Here is an 18,642-nt window from a genome sequence, read left to right as displayed (position 1 = left end):
TTAAGGTCAATTTATTTAATGCAATTAGAGGAATATATTGGATTATTTAAGAATAAAAATAATTTATTCTATTAAGATTTTTTTTATTTATTATTTCAAAAAAATACAAAATACTATGAAATATAATATTATGTTGAACCGTTCGAACGTATGTGGTAATAAGTTGATTTTTTGAATGGTGATTCAATTATTTTAATTTTTACAATTTCTTAGTGTTCTTTACAATATAAGACTAATAATGGTCGTTAAAACCGTTAGTAAAGATAAAAAAGAAATAGGCTATAGCCTATAGGGTACAAGTCTGGTATAGTATAAATAAGCTTTATTAATCTATACACAAGTAAATTAGTTAATTCATTTACACACCTACTTGACATGTTATAACAAGTACCATTTATTTTAACCTGCAAAATTAATGTATAATAACTAACATCATTATAAAAATACAAAAAGTATTTTTTGGTTCTTCCTTAGACATAAAAAAAAATGTTTTACCAATTTTAAATAGGACCAATGGATCTATATTTTAACACAATTTCAGACAATAATATTGTTAGCTATTTAATGTGCGACTTTGAGTTGGTTTTTCAAAAATAAAGTGTAGCAAATAATTGTTCTGCTGGTAATATCTTGTGCAGCCACTTGTATTTAACATTAAAATATACTGACCAAGTATTTATCAATGGACCTACTTTTTCTATTATAGGCATTGAGTGCAATAAACATGATGGTAGTTAGACTTTAAATTGGTTTTTAACAATTTTGTATTTAATTGATGATTAAGTTTTTTAATATATATATGGATATTTGGGCCCAACACTTTAATGTGATTATAGCTAAAATTTTATTCAGTATAATAAAACACACGATTGGCGCTAGTAATTAGAATGCATTTTTAATAAATATAAATGCTAATAATTATTAGGCAAGTACTATACAATTTGTGTTAGTTCTTATTTCACCTTGATCCACACTAACCGTAATAGGTAACAAGTTTGGGGATTTTAAGAATGTATATAATGTATACGTATTTATGGCCTTATGGGTGTATTATTAATTATTATATATTTCATCCCTCCCTAGCAAAATTCCTAAATACGCCACTGGGTACTCCTGCACTTGTTCGTTTGGATGGTGCTCGTGCACTTATTGCTTTGAAAGGTGCTCATATGCTGATGAGAGGAGACGACTTGGTCAAGTCGGCTAGAGTCGCAGGCGGCCCCATCAAAGGACTCTGCGTTACTAAGAAATATAGTCTATCCTCGGCGACAGAGACCCTTTCTGTACCATCCATTGTCTCCGACGGCACACGAAATAGGTCACATGTGTCGCGCTACACTGTCACAACTATGTATAATATCCTACGTGACCAAATAATATAAATCGTATATTATATATTTATATAGGTATAGAGAAAGAGAGACTAAACCCACGTTTTGTAAAAATGTTCGTAGAATAATGTTAAGGGTTGCTATACTTTTTTTTTTGTTTGTTCGTTTCACGTTCAATTTTGAGAATAATAGAGACTCACGCAGGTCAATGGTGTACATATATATATATATATTATATATATCATATAAAAGGGACTGTCTCTATTCAAAGAAACGTCTTGCAGATGTTCTGCAGCGTTAGAAACTGCCTTCACATGTTTATATATCGATTTCAAATGGTCAGTTTAACCTTGTACGGCCAAATTATTAATACCCTGTAGTAGTTATCTGTACATAATATTTCATAACATAAGATAGGGGCCGGTTAAACTCAATTTGGGTGTGTGACCAAAACGAATACTGCAGTACAGTGCGATACAAACACTCGTGTGCTTTTTAACACGACCTGTGGTCGATGACATGTATAATATTTAAAAAAAAAAAATACAACAATAAAATGTAATATGTATTGTTGAATCGAAAACAGAGTACCTATATTGTACATCAGTAAATGAATAATAATGTACTTCGAAACACACATCACCGCTCTACTAATAGATCTACAACACGTCCATATAGTACTATTATTTAGTATAAAAAACTTTGTATGCATAAGGAAAAAAAGATATACTCAGGTAGATACCGGTTTTTATCGCCGTAATTAATTGTAGAAAAAATGTTTGTTTTCGCGCACTGTAGATGACGGTAGTTTTAAGTAGTAATCGCCGGTAAAAATCAATTTACACGCAACTAAACGCGTAGGTACTGCGATATAGATCACGGTCAATGGGGATGCATATTTGAAATTATATATTTATTCGATATACAATAAAAAGTGACCCGAAAGGTACGTTTAATAAATTTAAACTATAATTCATTATTTAATATATTGTATAACATCAGAAAAAACGTTCAAAGTTATTCGCGCTGTAGTACTGCAAACACTTTATATGTATATGTATATATTTCGTATAATAATAGTAATAATGTGTTGTTAAAAAAAATCTTAGACGTGTGTATACATCAGGGGTGGTCAAACCGCGTCTCGCCACGTAGACTTTTGCGGCTCGCATCGTATCGTATCGTAACAAAAATTTTGTTTTAACGTGAATTTATGTAGGTATATAATAATACGACCATTTTTTTTTTTTACATTTTGAATCTTCCATATTTATTGATACATTTGGTGGCTCGTGAGTCTCCTCACGCTGGCCACCCCTGGTGTACATCGTATAAGAGAAAGTAATATAGCTTTAACTTTTAATAATCAAATTAAGAATTACGGGGAAAAAAATCGGTAAAAAACACAAAAACCCGGGCGGCCGTGCCATATCAAAGCGCCGCCTTCGGAATCGACTACATAATAATACCTCCGAAGCGGGTTTTGAACCTGCCTAATCTATCACGGGAACCTATCCTATCGACTACAGTTCGAGTCGAATGCGGATGCCGAATCTCGAGGATTTAAACCATATTTCTGTTCTACGACGAATTTCGCGTTTAGCTATCTATTTTATACTAATTAGATTCGTATAATATAGTTCACGTGTAATGAAGCTCAGTCGTTCTTATTAATTATCTGTATTTAATGTGTATTTGTCAAAAACAATACCGTTTTGTGTGGACTATAGTATAAATCTGCTGAAAATCGCCGCCGCCGCTCGAAATTAACACGAGCTAGCGATTTGGCACGTTCGAACGCGACCAGACGCTATACCGAACGCGCGTCTCGTTTGTTATGTGTGTGAATACACTCGTCGTAAAAAATTACACGTTTAATTTTGAACGATTTTAATGGTGTTGGAGCGCAGAACTGCAGATGCGTACGCGTACACGGCGATTTTCTTCTCGGTTGCGTACACGATAATTATCAAAGGTCAAACTACGAACGAATTTTATTACGAAAACGGTATATAATATAGTATATGTATAGGTTTATAATCATAATGGCAAATGAGAAAATTATATATAATATATAATAAGATTCAAATGTATAGATCGTTTTTCTGCGTATTCGTGTCTTCCTATTTGACATTTGCAATCACTGCAGATATCCGTGGTAGTTCGCAATACATTGTATTGTACGCGTATTTGCCCTTTATCAATATGATCTCAATATAATAAACGGCTTATAAAATATTTTTACACTATATATAAAAAAACAAAAGTAATTTAACCGTGCTTGTGGCAGCACGGTTTTTTTTTTTAATTCTACAATAGATATTTCTAGTCGGTAAAAAAAAAAACCGTTTTTAGACTTTCTGCAGCTGTAACAAAGTTGTGACACTTTCGATTGTCCGATTTAATTTCTATTAAAATATTATAATACAGCAGAATAATATTTCTGTTAAAAAATTAATTTAGTGTTATTCGTATTTTTATTATTTGACATGTGTGAGTGCGTATATATTTGATATACGGTTTGTGGACAAAGGGCAAAGTGTGTAGTAGGTATACACGTCATACACAGATAATATTGATTTACTTTACACACAACAAGCCTTATCGTAATAGACATAATATTATAAGTGCCTATTCCATAGAATATTATCGACTAGAACACAATATGAAAAAATGTTTGTTTTACGGATAAGAAAATGCAATAAACTAAATGGGGTATGGTAAACTCCTATAGAAGATAGTATTACCTCCTACAAAAAATTAATACCGCTCGTATTGCTGTAAAAAAAAATATCAGTATTGCAATATGTTGACACATAAAATAAAAATCGTTTGAAAAGTATAATAATAAAATCAATAAAACAATACTTAGTCATAATCATTTAAACTTAAAATAAAAATGTTTTGAAAAATATAATAAAAAATTCAATAAAACAATACTGAGTCATAATCATTTAGGCTTAAAATTTAAGTTGGCTGTAACTTAAGTGTAATACTAAAATTATGTGTAAAATGTGTGCCGCGTTAAAAAAAAAGGTTAAGAATCACCGCTTCTGATCATTATAGAATTGTTACAAAAATCTTAAATACAACTTTGCTATTAAATTTCATCGATGTTGTAGTGTATGACTGGTATATAAAAAAAACCATAATGGTAGTATATGAAATAAAATATAATAGTAAATTTATTTCGTTGAATATAAGGGACAAAATATCTATATCACTGAACACGATTTCATGTATAAAATGTCTTATTTAAAAATTAATATAGCGTAGTCGTTTGTTAAAAAAATTCAACTCCCATGTATTGCAGTAAGTGTCTGTTTTACAATCATAGTTTAAACCTAGGTTACTGATTTTACCGGCCGAATTCGGCGGTTTAACCTTGGTTTAACCAATTGTAATACGGGCCCTAAATCGCTGTCGGTCATTTTATTTTACGTCCATAGAAACATAATAGGTATTATCATCGTAAAATAATGTCCAGTTTAAAATAACTTCAAATTAGCATGTCGATTTATTTAGTTAATTGCATTTTCTTATCAGTAAAACAAACATTTTTTCATGTGTTCTAGTCATAGACCTTATACTCAGTAAAAGAGTATTATGCCAGGTTGCATGAAAACAGTTCCGTAAATTGTTGGGCCGATAATATATTGATAGTAAAATAATATATTATTTGGTTGAGTATAAGGTCTATGGTTCTAGTCGGTTATATTCTATGGAATATGTTTTATGGGTACTTATAATATTATTTTTATGTCTACTACGATAAGGCTTGTTGTGTACAAAGTAAATTAATGGTATCTGTGTATGTGTGCTAATGTGCTATTATACACTTTGCCCTTTGCCCACAAACTGTATATCAATATACCTATACGCACTCACACATGTCAAATAATAAAAATATGATTAAACACCACATTAATTTTTTAACAGAAATATTATTTGCTATATTATAAGTTAAAACATATATTATATTCATAATTACGTTCATGCAGTAGCGTATTTTGATCATGTTTGTTGGGGGAGATGAAACATTTTACATTTTACCTATCACTCCCCCTCCCAAAAAAAAAAAAAAATATATTTATCATAATCATCTCCTTTCAGTGCAATAAACGTATTTACTTCTGTGACACGGAAATAAATGATTACAAAATATTCAATAATTTATGTAAAATTATGTGGTGGTTTTTATTATCCTCATGTTCTCGAAAACTACTCTTCCGATTCACTTGAAATTCAACATGGATATTCAGCATGATCTGGGAAAGGTCAGTATCTATGTGAGAATAACCCAATATCTCTTCTGGGTTCAGTCGAAGTGTGTAACGAACACGATTTAAGATAATATCTTAAATCGTGGTAACGAAACAAGATCGTAACTAATGACGCGCTCTAGCGGATTAATAATGTACCAATAATACATCTATCTATCTGTCTTTATAAGATTACGAGTGCGAAAGAAAACGACTAGGTATATTCAGCTAGATCTGAGGAAGGTTAGAACTGATATAAGATACATATATATACTGATATATATATCCCGGAGATCATACTGTTATTATTATTTCATATGATACAAATATATTGATTTTATATCAAAATATTTTCAGATATAGCTTATATTATAAGACTCTGTCCAAATTGAATATTTTGTTGGAATATTAAACGACGTAATTTTATTAAGACATGTCAGAGTAGTCTACTACGGTAGAATAAAACTGAGTCAAGCAAAAATAGTTTTAATGAATCTTAATATTCCTGAAACAAAAAGGTAAAAAAATTATTAAACTTAATTTAAGCAATTATTTTTAATATTTTTTTTTGATAACCTTTTCTATCATTTATCATATAACATTATTTATCTTTTATATGTACCTATCGAAATGGTGTAAACGATCAATCAGCTTAACACAGTGGTATAATAAAAAAAGGAAAGAAACAAAAAGACAATCAGGCGCGGATCTGAGGTGGGCTAAGGGGCTTTAGCCCCCCCCTCCCTTCGGCCGTATTTTAAGCTATGTAAAATGAAATTACTTAAAAAAATATTTTTAATAAATTCTTTATTTATCATTTTTGATAATAAGCCTCCCCCCCATTTGCGATTTCTAGATCCACGCCTGAAGACAATGATTATATTCAGATAAGTGCAAAAGAAGAACAAGGAACGTAAAATTGTATTAAAATCAATATGATATACAGTACAAAAAGATAAATAAAACACAATAATTGGTGAGAATAATACCTACAACAACATTATTATATATACTATTATAAACTATAATTATATAATAATATTCTGTTCTAGATATTATTGCAAAAATATACGATATAAAAAAATTCGAAAATATTATATCCTTGCATGGTGTTGATGAAAACAAAAAATGTACGACGTATTTGTCAATAGTAATAATGAAATAATAATAAAAATTATATCAATATAATTTTCAGACTCTTTGATATTATGGAATGAAAGTATTCGAGAATTCCAAGGAAAAAATCAGATATTATAGAAATTCAAAAATGTTAATATTGGAGTGTACAATAATTTAAAAAAATTATTATTAACTCGGACTTCCCTGATGTAAAAAAGTATGTACTTAAAAAATATTTTGTCAATTTTATTATTTGAGATAAAAACATCAAATGATTGAATAATTATTTATCATTTTTAATTCAAAGAACACTGTAACCAAACAATCGACGAAGACATAACGCAAGAATTAACCTTCATAAAAATTAAAGATATTTCTGCATAATAATCCGAGATTATAATCGATCAAAGGATACTTTAAACACTTTGGACAAAAAATTTCACTGTCAACCATATTTTTCACTTCTTCAATAATTAAATTATACTCTAAAATAATGAATGAATGAATAAATTACTAGATCATTTGAATAATTAAATAAATAAAAATTTAATATTAGAATCAATTTACCTGGTATCAAGCTTAAACGTAATAATAGTATATCTAGGTTATATAGGAAAACTATAATTCGCTTAAAAATTAAAATAGCAGCAAATGCTTAAGAGAAGACGTAGATAATATTATTACCTTTAAATTTGACACCAGGTAAATTGACTCTAATATTAAAATTTAAAGCTAACAGGCAACAGCATAAAATTGAGTCTACTCAACGAAAATTTGCTGTTATGTGCATGTAAGACCAAGACATACATGCGGATGTAGCATCCTTTTAAGTTTTAAAATAATATAATATAGTGTATAGTAATATTATAATATATATTAAAAATTATTTCAATCATTGTATAGGTATGGATATCCTTTATAATAATAAACGTTGAACCTAAGAGGGTCCGAAGAGTAGGAGTAAATATGTGTTAGAACCTACCTGTGCACGAATATTATTCTATTATGACCATACTAGAAAAAAATTGACTGACCCCACTATCCGCCTTCATTTTTAATCACAGGTACAATCAAAATGTAAGCACTAATTTGTTTATAATATGACTGCAAATTAGCAGTATAAACGCGATGCATATTTTATAATACTCATCATTTGCACTTAGTTATTAATATAGGTAATTACTTATCGTTAAGTAACATATCAAGTTATTATTCACCCAAGCTCTCGGTTTTATCAATGTTAACTCTTAGGTTAGAAGCACCGTTGGGGGGGAGGCAGGGTGTCATTTTGTGACCCTACTTTTCATGTACTATAATATGGTCTAGGCTTTCTAGTTAAAAAATCTAAGAAATTGCCTTGGTGGGTAAATTAATAGTGTAAAGTTAAATCATTAATTTCATAATATAAATAAATTTGGTCGCATAGATGAAATAATAAAACATATTGCTTTTAAGTTATAAGTAAGTGTTAACACTACTAGCAGTACTAGCCTTTAAATGTAATAAAGTTACAATTTAAATTATGATTTTATACTCAAAGCAGTCTTCTTTTGAAAAATACTATTTAACCTGTCTTAAATGTTAGCAGTGTTAGCATCTTTATTTAAAATCTGAATTGGTGCCTCTGACTTAAGTACTAGTGCATAATGCAACACACACTAATGTAAGGCTTAGTAATAAAATCCGATAACAACGTACGACCATTAACGCACTCCGACTGACGACCGCGTTTTGACGAGTTCGTCCGTCGCCACGGTTAGTCTGTCAAACTCCATATAATATAGCTTCACACTTCGCGCGTTTCATTTTATATAGTCATACAACAATTTATTAGTATACCACAGCAGATTGGATATTGTGCTATTTGTTTTTTAGCTGTCTTATTATAATAAAACGCGCTATAATGTATGATTTTTATATTGTTCTAGGATTATAATAAGTTCTTCGCCTTAGATACTACCGTCTTCTCGAGCGTCATACTTAAAATCTGTTTTTTGTTTTGTTTTTTTTTTTTGAAAAGTAAGTACCTACTTACCTATATATTATATAATATGCTGTTATAACTATTATTTATTTACTTCGATATTTTTTTTTTTTTATTAAACAACTATCCGCGGCATCTATGGCCATTGGATGTAACAGTACATTATAATTTACATTTTGTTTATAAGATTAGTATGTTTGAGGAATTGCGTGATCTTGTGTATGTTGTTGGGGTCCGGGTTGAGTGCTTCGATATTATAACCAATAACCATATATATATTATATATTTTATTTTATCTTTTCGTGTCTATTTGTTATAAATAATATTCACGCATGAACAATTATGTGCTGCCCTCTAGGAGTAGGACCGACACCAACACTCCGTCTGACTAGACGGTCGGGCACTTCTATCATTAAATGCCCTAAACATCGCATCATTATTGTAAGAATTAATATAAAATTATTAGAAAATATGAATAAGAAGACGTCTGGAGTAGACAAGTTGTTTTTTTTTGTTTTGGTATATTATTAAGTCATAAATCGTTACGTCAAACGCACAATAGTGTTGAGTTCATTAATGTTTAAATTATAGGTATAAAAAACTGCGGTCAGAAGTGTGCCATAAGCATATTGTCATATTGTTAACCAGTCATCAGTGTGTCTTAGTTAATTTATTCTATATATTTCTAGGTATAGGATAAGTGAATTATATAATTTAAAAATATTATATCCAAATCGTATGCTATGTAACTAAAATATTATACCTCAGTATTATAGTAAATATTATTGTAATTTTATTTGTACTGTTGTTAGTTGTGAATTTTATAGGCGAGAATTATTATTGTGTAGCTGACCAGTTCTTGCACTCCACTGTACCGTGAGTCTTATTTATTATTATGTTATTATTGAATCATCTAATTTATTATACTCAACGCGAGTCAAATTATTATTAGTAATTATTATATTATATCCAACTTTTATTATTATTAATTGTTGATACCTAACTGTTGGGTATTTGTAGTGGTTGGTAGCACGACTAGTGCCAACTAAATGACTATCATCTAAATTGTATTGTATTATATATGTATATTGTATCACCTCATATTATCTTATATATTTTATTACCACGTATTACATTATATAGGTACCTATTTTGTTACCATGTACTGTCATTTATTATTATATTACTTAGTTGCCACGATGGCTGTTGTCTATCTTACACATTCTTTTGTTCACTGCAGGTGAACCCCCCGTTTACAAATTACAAGTAAGGTTGTGTGCAAGCAGATTATCTAAAATATTACAGTACATTCCCTTTTTGAGCACTAGGTGTTGGGAAATCTTTTCTTATAGTACAAGAGTCCCCGCACGATCAAATAACAACGATTATTATCTATTATAATTTAATCGAAAACAACAATATTGAAAAATTTGTTGGTATTTAGACAGGTATATTCAATATTATAATATAAATAAAATATCGATATACCTAAACGATTTCTTGAAAAACACTATACTCGTATTTTAGACTCAAAAATATTGCCCGTTTTAAATACGAACAGCATCCTCAACTTTGTACTATATAAAAATAGTTTCATCTTCAATACTTAAAAACACTGACCATGTTAAACAAGTCACTGAAAGCAACAATGTCTTTAAAAAGTCTTTGAAAATTGTTGTCTCCAATATGATTAATTTTATTAAAGTATATTTTACAACATTGCCTGACGCCTGTACACATACGGCCATACATACTTATATGCTTATTAAGATGACATCGTACATTATTGTACGTATTCAAAACGAACATATCCCTCGATTTTCTATGCAACAAGGTAGGACGCAGGGATAAGAAACGATGCCCATAATTTTGCTAACAACAGTTGGTAATAATTTTCGATTATCACATCTCGATTCCTTATCATTTTTCGGAAAAGTGTTTATCACTCGCCCCGCGCCTGTCACTCTACACTGCTCAGTTGTTTTACTTTCACTGCAAGGTTTATCGATTTATATAAACCCTTAGCCTTGGTTTCACCGGAAGGCGGAGGCGGCCACACAACGACCATTATCTGTTGCACCGGAACGTGTTATAAAAACTAATCAACTGAGTGAGATTCATCGCGTTTAATTTGAATTTATTAGACGCCTTTTGAACAGTTTCCTGTATCCCATCAAGATCCATTCTGTCACAGCATCACGATTAACAAACCACAGACGAAAGACCGACTTTCACGGTAAGCATACTGCAATTTCATAGTAACAAATAACTAATAAGCTCCGTTTACGAGCAACGTCAACCCACGTATTCTAGTTCTACGTTTCTGTTGACTCTGTAGTCGCAAGTTGAATACAGTATGTTATAGCATCTCGTAGTGAAGTGAGAATATAAATTTTCTAGAACAATTCTCTCCCACTTAACCATATAATCGATAGCTAGTCGACCCCTCCACGGCTCCACTCCATGTCATCTACTACCTGTGTGTTGTTTCTCCCCTTCCCTACCACTCCCCTCCCCCCGATCGTTATTCGCACAAGCACAGATATATACAATATTTTGTTGTATATTATACTTGTACGTACAAATCAGTGGTGGGGGTGTACGCAACTCGGGGAATTATCGCTGAGGAACAATAATCTCCTGAAAAATATTTACTAGGAATATTTTTATCTTAGGAAAGTATTGTTAGGGAAAATATTAAACAGGAATAATGTAATCGGGAAAGTATAACATAAGAAAAAAAATTAGGAATAAATTACACAGACATAGTGTTATCGGGAAAGTTTAACACGGGAAAAATAAAATTAGGAAAACATTATCCAAGAACATTAAATCCGAAAAATATTACACAGGAAAATATTATACAGGAAAGTATCACATAGGAATAAAATATTAAGGGGCTAGAAATAGGCATTTTAATATTTTATGTAAGAATTTCCAATTAAGACCATTAAAAAATAGATAACTTGATATGGGCTTCCATTGGTGGGAGAGAGGGAATCAGCGCAATTTGTAATAGCTCCCCGCCCCTGAAAAAATACTATTCAATTGTTTCCTGAAGTATAAAAAAATCTTAAAAAATTTAACTCTATTTTTATTTTTATTTTTTGAAAAAAATGTAATTATTTAATTTTTATAATTATTTTAAATTATTGTCAGTGATAAATATGATAAAATTATCATTAGCTGTATACCCAGTGCCAGATTTGGGGAAATCGACGTCCGGAGCTAATAAAAATGCAATAATAAAAAATAATAAAAACGTGGATAGGTATGTAGTGTGACGGGTGTCAACACAAAATATTTAAATACAAATCAAAAGGTATATTTTATATTACAAATATTTTTATTGAAACCATTGTTTTCATATTATAATATTCTATATAGGTACCGTGTGTACTTAAAAATTTGGTACACTATAACTCACTTACCCTACATTACTCAATAGGTACTCAGTAAACTCAGTACTTTATACATAATATTTGAGAATTCTATTAGCGGGAGATTGATGATCCAATAGTCTAGTTTCATGTCCCGCAACAGAATTAAAAAAAACCACGACGAACCATCACGGAAATAAACCCCGACCCTAGGAAAAATAACCCCCAGTCTACAATATTACTTACAATCACGTGAAATTGAATAACCAAATGTTTTTTAAAAACTAATTAGTAGAATTGCTACATTATTAATATTTGATTACAAGTATATACTTATAATATAGGTGCCAATCTACTTATCATTATTTTTTATTATATATTTTTTAAATTATGAACATAATTTTGTTAAATACCTATATAGTATTATACATTATGAATGACAATTATATATTCCCTCTTTAGTCTTTATAGAATTAATAATTAGTTTATTAGTATTGTTATGTATGATATACCTATAATATTATTATTCTATACTACTCTACTACCTATAATCCTGAATTATATCATTTGATAGAAATAACATTCCGTACAAAAAACAATCCCAATTTTTGTTTCTTGTTAAATATTTCCTTACACATCCTGTGCCCTTAATATTCTAATCGGTCATTGAATAAATAAATATACTACCTTTCTAGTACATAGGTTTTCACAGGATAATACAGGTTAGGTTACAGACACATAGGGCCCATAGTGAAGATAACTATGATACATTCAACGCTTCAAGCTTAAACTCAGAATTCAACATCAAAAACAAATATGCAATAATCATCATTTTTACAAAATATTTTTTCACGTTTGTACTACTTTTGTAAATAAAAATGTCCTTTATACAATTTCATGTTATTTAATATTTAATAAGCAAAGTAAATATAATAATAATTATCAACAAATAACATAATTTTATGAAAAATAATATTTACAATACCAAATGCGTAAGTATAAAGTAAATATAATATAACATATTGGACAGCGTTCTGAAACTAATAATTCTAAACACATCAAACAAAAACATTTATGTCCATATGGAAAGAAGGCGTGAGTATTTTTCGTATCAAGATAAGCAACACATATATTTTCTTGGTTTTCTGTTTCAACAGCAGGAAGAACTTCAGGTACTTGAACGTAAGGTAAATTTTGTAATTCCAAAATTCTCCTATTTAATATTTTCTTCAATTTCCATCATATAAATATTGTCTGGATCTGAATCATCGATTACAAAAGTTAAAGAGGATAATATTTTTAGGGTTTAACCTCTATATTGAATAAGAAACAAAAATAATTTTTTTATAATAAATTAATTTAAAAACAGTAGTTCGTATACCTACTAAATACTATTAATTTGACTGGAATTTTAGCAATGACTAATGATCTAACCTAACCTAGGTCACCAAAATAGGTATTTGATTTGTAAATATTTTTCAACTTACTTAGAGAAGTAAGTAAAAAAGGAAGCCAGATTTCCTTGCTATACCGTCGAATTAATTTGAAACCTTCTTCTATTTTGTTAAGTGGTAATAAAGCTAAAACAACTGTCATTTTAATGCATATTTGAGCCATTTCGTTGTTTTTAACATTGGATATTAATCCTAGACTCCTAATATTTTTCACCAAATACTATTAAACATACAAAATATTTATATTAATCATATGGGTAATAGGTAATCAATTGGACTAAATAAAATGTTAAATACCCAACAATTTAAAATAAATTAATAAAGAAATACCTGGACATAGTGAAAAAACATGCATGTTGAATTGCATCTGGATATATCCAACAATTTTAAAAGTATTCTGTAATGCAATTTCAATGTCCGTCATTATACATATTGGCTTAGTTTCTGGAAATAGAGCTTTACCACTTCATCAAAACTTGAGTGTATACTATCTCGGTTTTTAATTCCATCAATATATAATATTATATATGTATATCAATGGTTTAGACAGCTAAATAAAAATGACAACATTTTAGAGTATTCTTAAAATGTTAGTATTTTAAGTAAGTTATAGAAGATCTCCTCTTATAGGTGCATCGTGATGACGTGATCTGAAGTCTATTCAAGTCTTAACATAAGAACTACAAAATACGAACTAATAAGTTAACAGCTGAGTTCTTGATCAGAAAAATAGATCGTAAAATAACTAAGATATATCAACTATAAAATACCTACCTTATGCGTAATGAATAATTTGTATGATAACAACCAATAAAAAAAAATTAACAGTTAAAAATTTAAATATCAGGTGTAATACAGAGGCTGCACCCGTGTAATACCGCCTATATTATGATGTTCTCATAAGTCATGTTTGTGCATCTAAAGTTTACGACAACCCGACAACGTAGGTATATCAATACATCATTATATCGCATATTTAAATCATTATAAAATAATATAAAATATTAGATTCTGAGCGGAGCGAGGAAGCCAGTGGTTCTACGATGATGTTTTTTATAATGTGTACAAAATGTCTACTAGAAGGAGCTAGTGATTCGATTACGAAATACAGTATTGTGGCGACACAGGCCTTGTTACCACTTACTCTCTCCTCAAAATATTTGTTACTGTTCGTTCTGAACCAGCCCTTTATATATATATATTAATTGTCACTGCGGTTTATGTTCCTATGCTCCGAGCCGAATGTGTTATGTAATTGGCTATTTGATTTTTTTAAACTTATGAGTTTTATGGATAACTTGATAAATATAATTTTAAAAATGCAAAAGTAATTAATAGTTAGTAATTTATCACATGGAAATCATTTTAACAATAATCTACAAAAATTGCAAAAATTGCAAAAATTGCAAAAATTGCAAAATTGTTGAAAATAGCAACAAGTTAAAATAAAATGATGTTGATAAGTCCGATTTTATCAGAATTGGTTTACCTGATATCAATAAAAAGTTGCAATATCTATTACCTAAGTCCGGTTTTTATTAATAATACCTTATAAATAATTTTCATATTCTTAGGTCATATATTATTATATATAATATATTGTTCTTATATATAGGTACAAGAATTTCATAATATTTAAAGATACAGGTAAAGTGGCTAGATAATTTCATTAGGCTGACGTTGAATTGAGTCCCGAAAATATTTTTAACACATAATTGGGCCAGTACTGGTATGGTCTATACAATTCTATACCTACTATATTATGTTTCTAAAATAGTATGCGATCTACCTGGTACAATTTTTATTATAGTTAATATATTATAGTTACAACAATATTATATTAATATTTTACTTCCGTATGACTAAAGCTGATATATCGATATATTATAATATAACCCATAATGAAAGGAAGATTATTTCATGGCTCAAGAGTTGCCTATATTTTACTCCTTATGTTTGAATAATCCTGGGAAAAATATCAGAAATATCAAATATTTAATTAAATTACAATAAATCTGTAGCTATTTGTGTAATACAAATATTATTATTATAATAATTTATTTTATTATAATATTATTGTATTATCCAATTTTTTATATATAGCACGTTAATAAAGCACGTAAATTAATAAATAAAATAATCAATTTATATTTTTACAAAATACATAGCAACTGAGATGAAAAACTTAGAAACAAATAAATGAAAATGTGATTAGTTATAGGCCAGAAAAAAACGCATAAATAGGTATAAATAAATACATTTTTTACATTATAAAGGTACAATTATATTTAGTTAAAAGTTATGATATGATAATTATTATTATTTCATTGGTCAATAATAAAAACAATTTTAATAATAATAATTTTTTTTTGTGTGTTTTCAGAATTTCTAGCTGGTATAAAAATATCAATTTATATCATTTATCATATCACATTGGAAGATATTCAAAAATCTCATCTGAATATTTTATAAAATCCATTTCTAAGAAATAAAAAAGAATAAATCAAAGTATAAAAATTAAAAATTAAATATATGTATTTAAGCTTATAATCTATAATTTGTTTTTAGGTGAACATTTAGCTACAACGTTGAAGTCACACATTTTCCAATATGTCTCATACTGAAAATTCTAACAGTCAACTCATGGTAAAAAACAATGTTGAATCAAATCCATCTAAACCAATTCAATCTACACAAGTTACAACTGCTCCTGATAATACAGCCGATACTACTGATTCAACTCGTTCGTGTACACAAATCAACAATACTACATCTACCGCATCACATTTCCAACCTTATTCAGTAACAGCCGTAGAAATTTTCAACCCTGGTGCTAAAAATATAATGGTACCTATTATTCCACCTGAGTTTAGTGATGGAAACATTGCAGAAATATTGAATGACCTCCACGAAATTGCAGATCTACCTGTTTCATCACATTCCTCTAATGAATTAAGTCCTAATCCAGGAAACTCAGTAAATGGAACCAATTCATCAGTAAATGAACCTAAATCACTTAAAGTTACTATTCGTACAAGAAATAATCCTGATCATCACGTGGTTCTCTCAGATCCTAATATTATCCAAATGCATAAGAGTTTACAAAGATATATTTTGAAAATACAATCAAGAGAGCAAGTTATAGGCAATTCGGGTTTGGCTAAACGAATTGATGAGTACATGTATGTCTTAAGAAACACTATATTGTTGACAGATATCAGTTCTGAGAGTATTTCAAAACTCATACTTGAATCAATTCCCACGTCGCTCTGTGTTGATCATACTTTTAATCCTCTACTTGATTATACATTTGACCCAGTACCAGTAGAAATAATTCAACGCATACAAAACGGTATTTATGATTAATAATGTAAAAATACTTTATAATCTATAAAAATATTTTACAATTCTAGGTCATGCCATTAAAGAATTGACATACTGTGTAGTATGTTTGGAAGACAACAAAGCTGGTATTTTATTAGAACCATGTAAACATTACAATATGTGTTCAAATTGCTTTCAAAGGCTGGCAACATGGAAATGTCCAATATGTAGAACTCCTATAGCAAATATCAAAGTTTATATCTAAATATGAGACATAAATATATTATAAACTACGGACTATTGGTAACTTAAAATAATACTTGACAACACAAGGTTTTCTCCTAATATTTACTTTTGAAATAATTTATGAATGAATAATACATTAAAAATATATTTTTTTTCCAATACAATACGGACCACCAATAGTCTTTTAAGTGTGAACCAGACGTTAAGAGGTCTTGGTAACACTACGTGCCAAAAATTTGTCTTTTTTTTAAAGCGTTCCATGTGAACAATATTATAAAAAAAATGTGTTTAAATATGTTAACCTATTACCTATAATATTATTTAGTATATTATAATAAAAATCTTCGCGTGCCCACAAAATATTTTTGCGTGCCATGGGTTTGCCATCCCTGATATAGATTTTAAATATTCAGTTTTCAGAAAAATATAAATAATTGTTTTTTTGACAAATTTAGCTAATTGTTTTTCAATTTAACTTATAATTTTTACAAGTTTAAATAATTAGTCAATTTTCTAGACTTAATTTATAATATAAAAATAAGTTATTTGCCAATAATGTTTACCTTAAGTACTAAAGAGAAAATTACTCTGCTAGTATTATTCTCTACAACTTATTGTTTTTAATTTTTTAATAATATATAATGTGTTTTAAAATTGATGTTTGTATTGTATGTTACAGTCAAAATGTAATGCTCTCATTACTATAGGTGTTTTTTTTCTCCTAGACGTTATGTAGGTTATTAATAATAACCACAATAATAACTTATTATTATGATTATTATTATTTTAGATATTCTTACCTACTTTAAATGTATGACTAATTATAACATTTTTTTAATTTGCCAACGTTCAAGTTCTTTTATAATTATTATAAGCCGAACTTATGGAAAATCTTGTATTAAATTTCCAATTCTTGGCTACTGATACGAATTTTTTTATACACTTTAAGTACAAAATAATTTGTAAATATTCATGATTTTTACAACCTTTGTCAATATTTGAACTTCAAACGCTAATAAAAAAAATTGTGACTAACGAATTTTGATTTTTTTTTTTTTTTGATGTAATAAGAATAACTCTTAAAAAACCTTGTATTAAATTTTCAAGTTTTTTTGGACACCCATAATTTTTTTTATCGACATTTAGAAAAATCGAAAATTTCAGTCATCTATAAATGAATTCAAAAAAAGCCAATTTAACTGTATATAGATAGTACTAATATAAGCATATGGTGTACTCAAGTGATTACAGTGATTAGTTTTTGAGTTACAACCATATAAAAATCGATTATTTCGAAAACAGGGTTTGCTTGAAAATTACCGTTTTCCCCTAATTTTTTGAACAATTTTGACATAGGAACATTTTTCGACCTTAAACAATGTGATTAGATTCATGATAAATAGCTTAAAATATTTAAGAATAGACAAAATAGATTTAAATAAATTTTGAACATTTCAGCGTTGATAGAAAAGAATATTATAAATAGTAGTAAAAAAAATTCTACTTTTCACAAATACTATTTTTGGTATTGCAATAAATTAA

The 18,642-nt window shown here is 28.7% G+C and overlaps 1 protein-coding gene across 1 annotated transcript; it reads left to right on the top strand.

The window, feature by feature from the left end:
- The first annotated feature begins 10,670 nt into the window (after positions 1–10,670).
- Positions 10,671–18,108, top strand: LOC114128929 (uncharacterized). The gene is made up of 4 exons (XM_027993537.2): positions 10,671–10,932; positions 15,914–16,038; positions 16,099–16,882; positions 16,944–18,108. The coding sequence occupies exons 3-4, from the start codon at positions 16,141–16,143 to the stop codon at positions 17,117–17,119; spliced, it is 918 nt and encodes a 305-aa protein (XP_027849338.2). The 5' UTR covers positions 10,671–10,932; positions 15,914–16,038; positions 16,099–16,140; the 3' UTR covers positions 17,120–18,108.
- Positions 18,109–18,642: the final 534 nt, after the last annotated feature.

This window comes from Aphis gossypii, chromosome X (assembly GCF_020184175.1).
Source record: "Aphis gossypii isolate Hap1 chromosome X, ASM2018417v2, whole genome shotgun sequence".
NCBI lineage: Eukaryota > Metazoa > Arthropoda > Insecta > Hemiptera > Aphididae > Aphis > Aphis gossypii.
The sequence above is the reverse complement of the archived record's forward strand: the minus strand, read 5'-3'. Positions and strand labels throughout refer to the sequence as shown.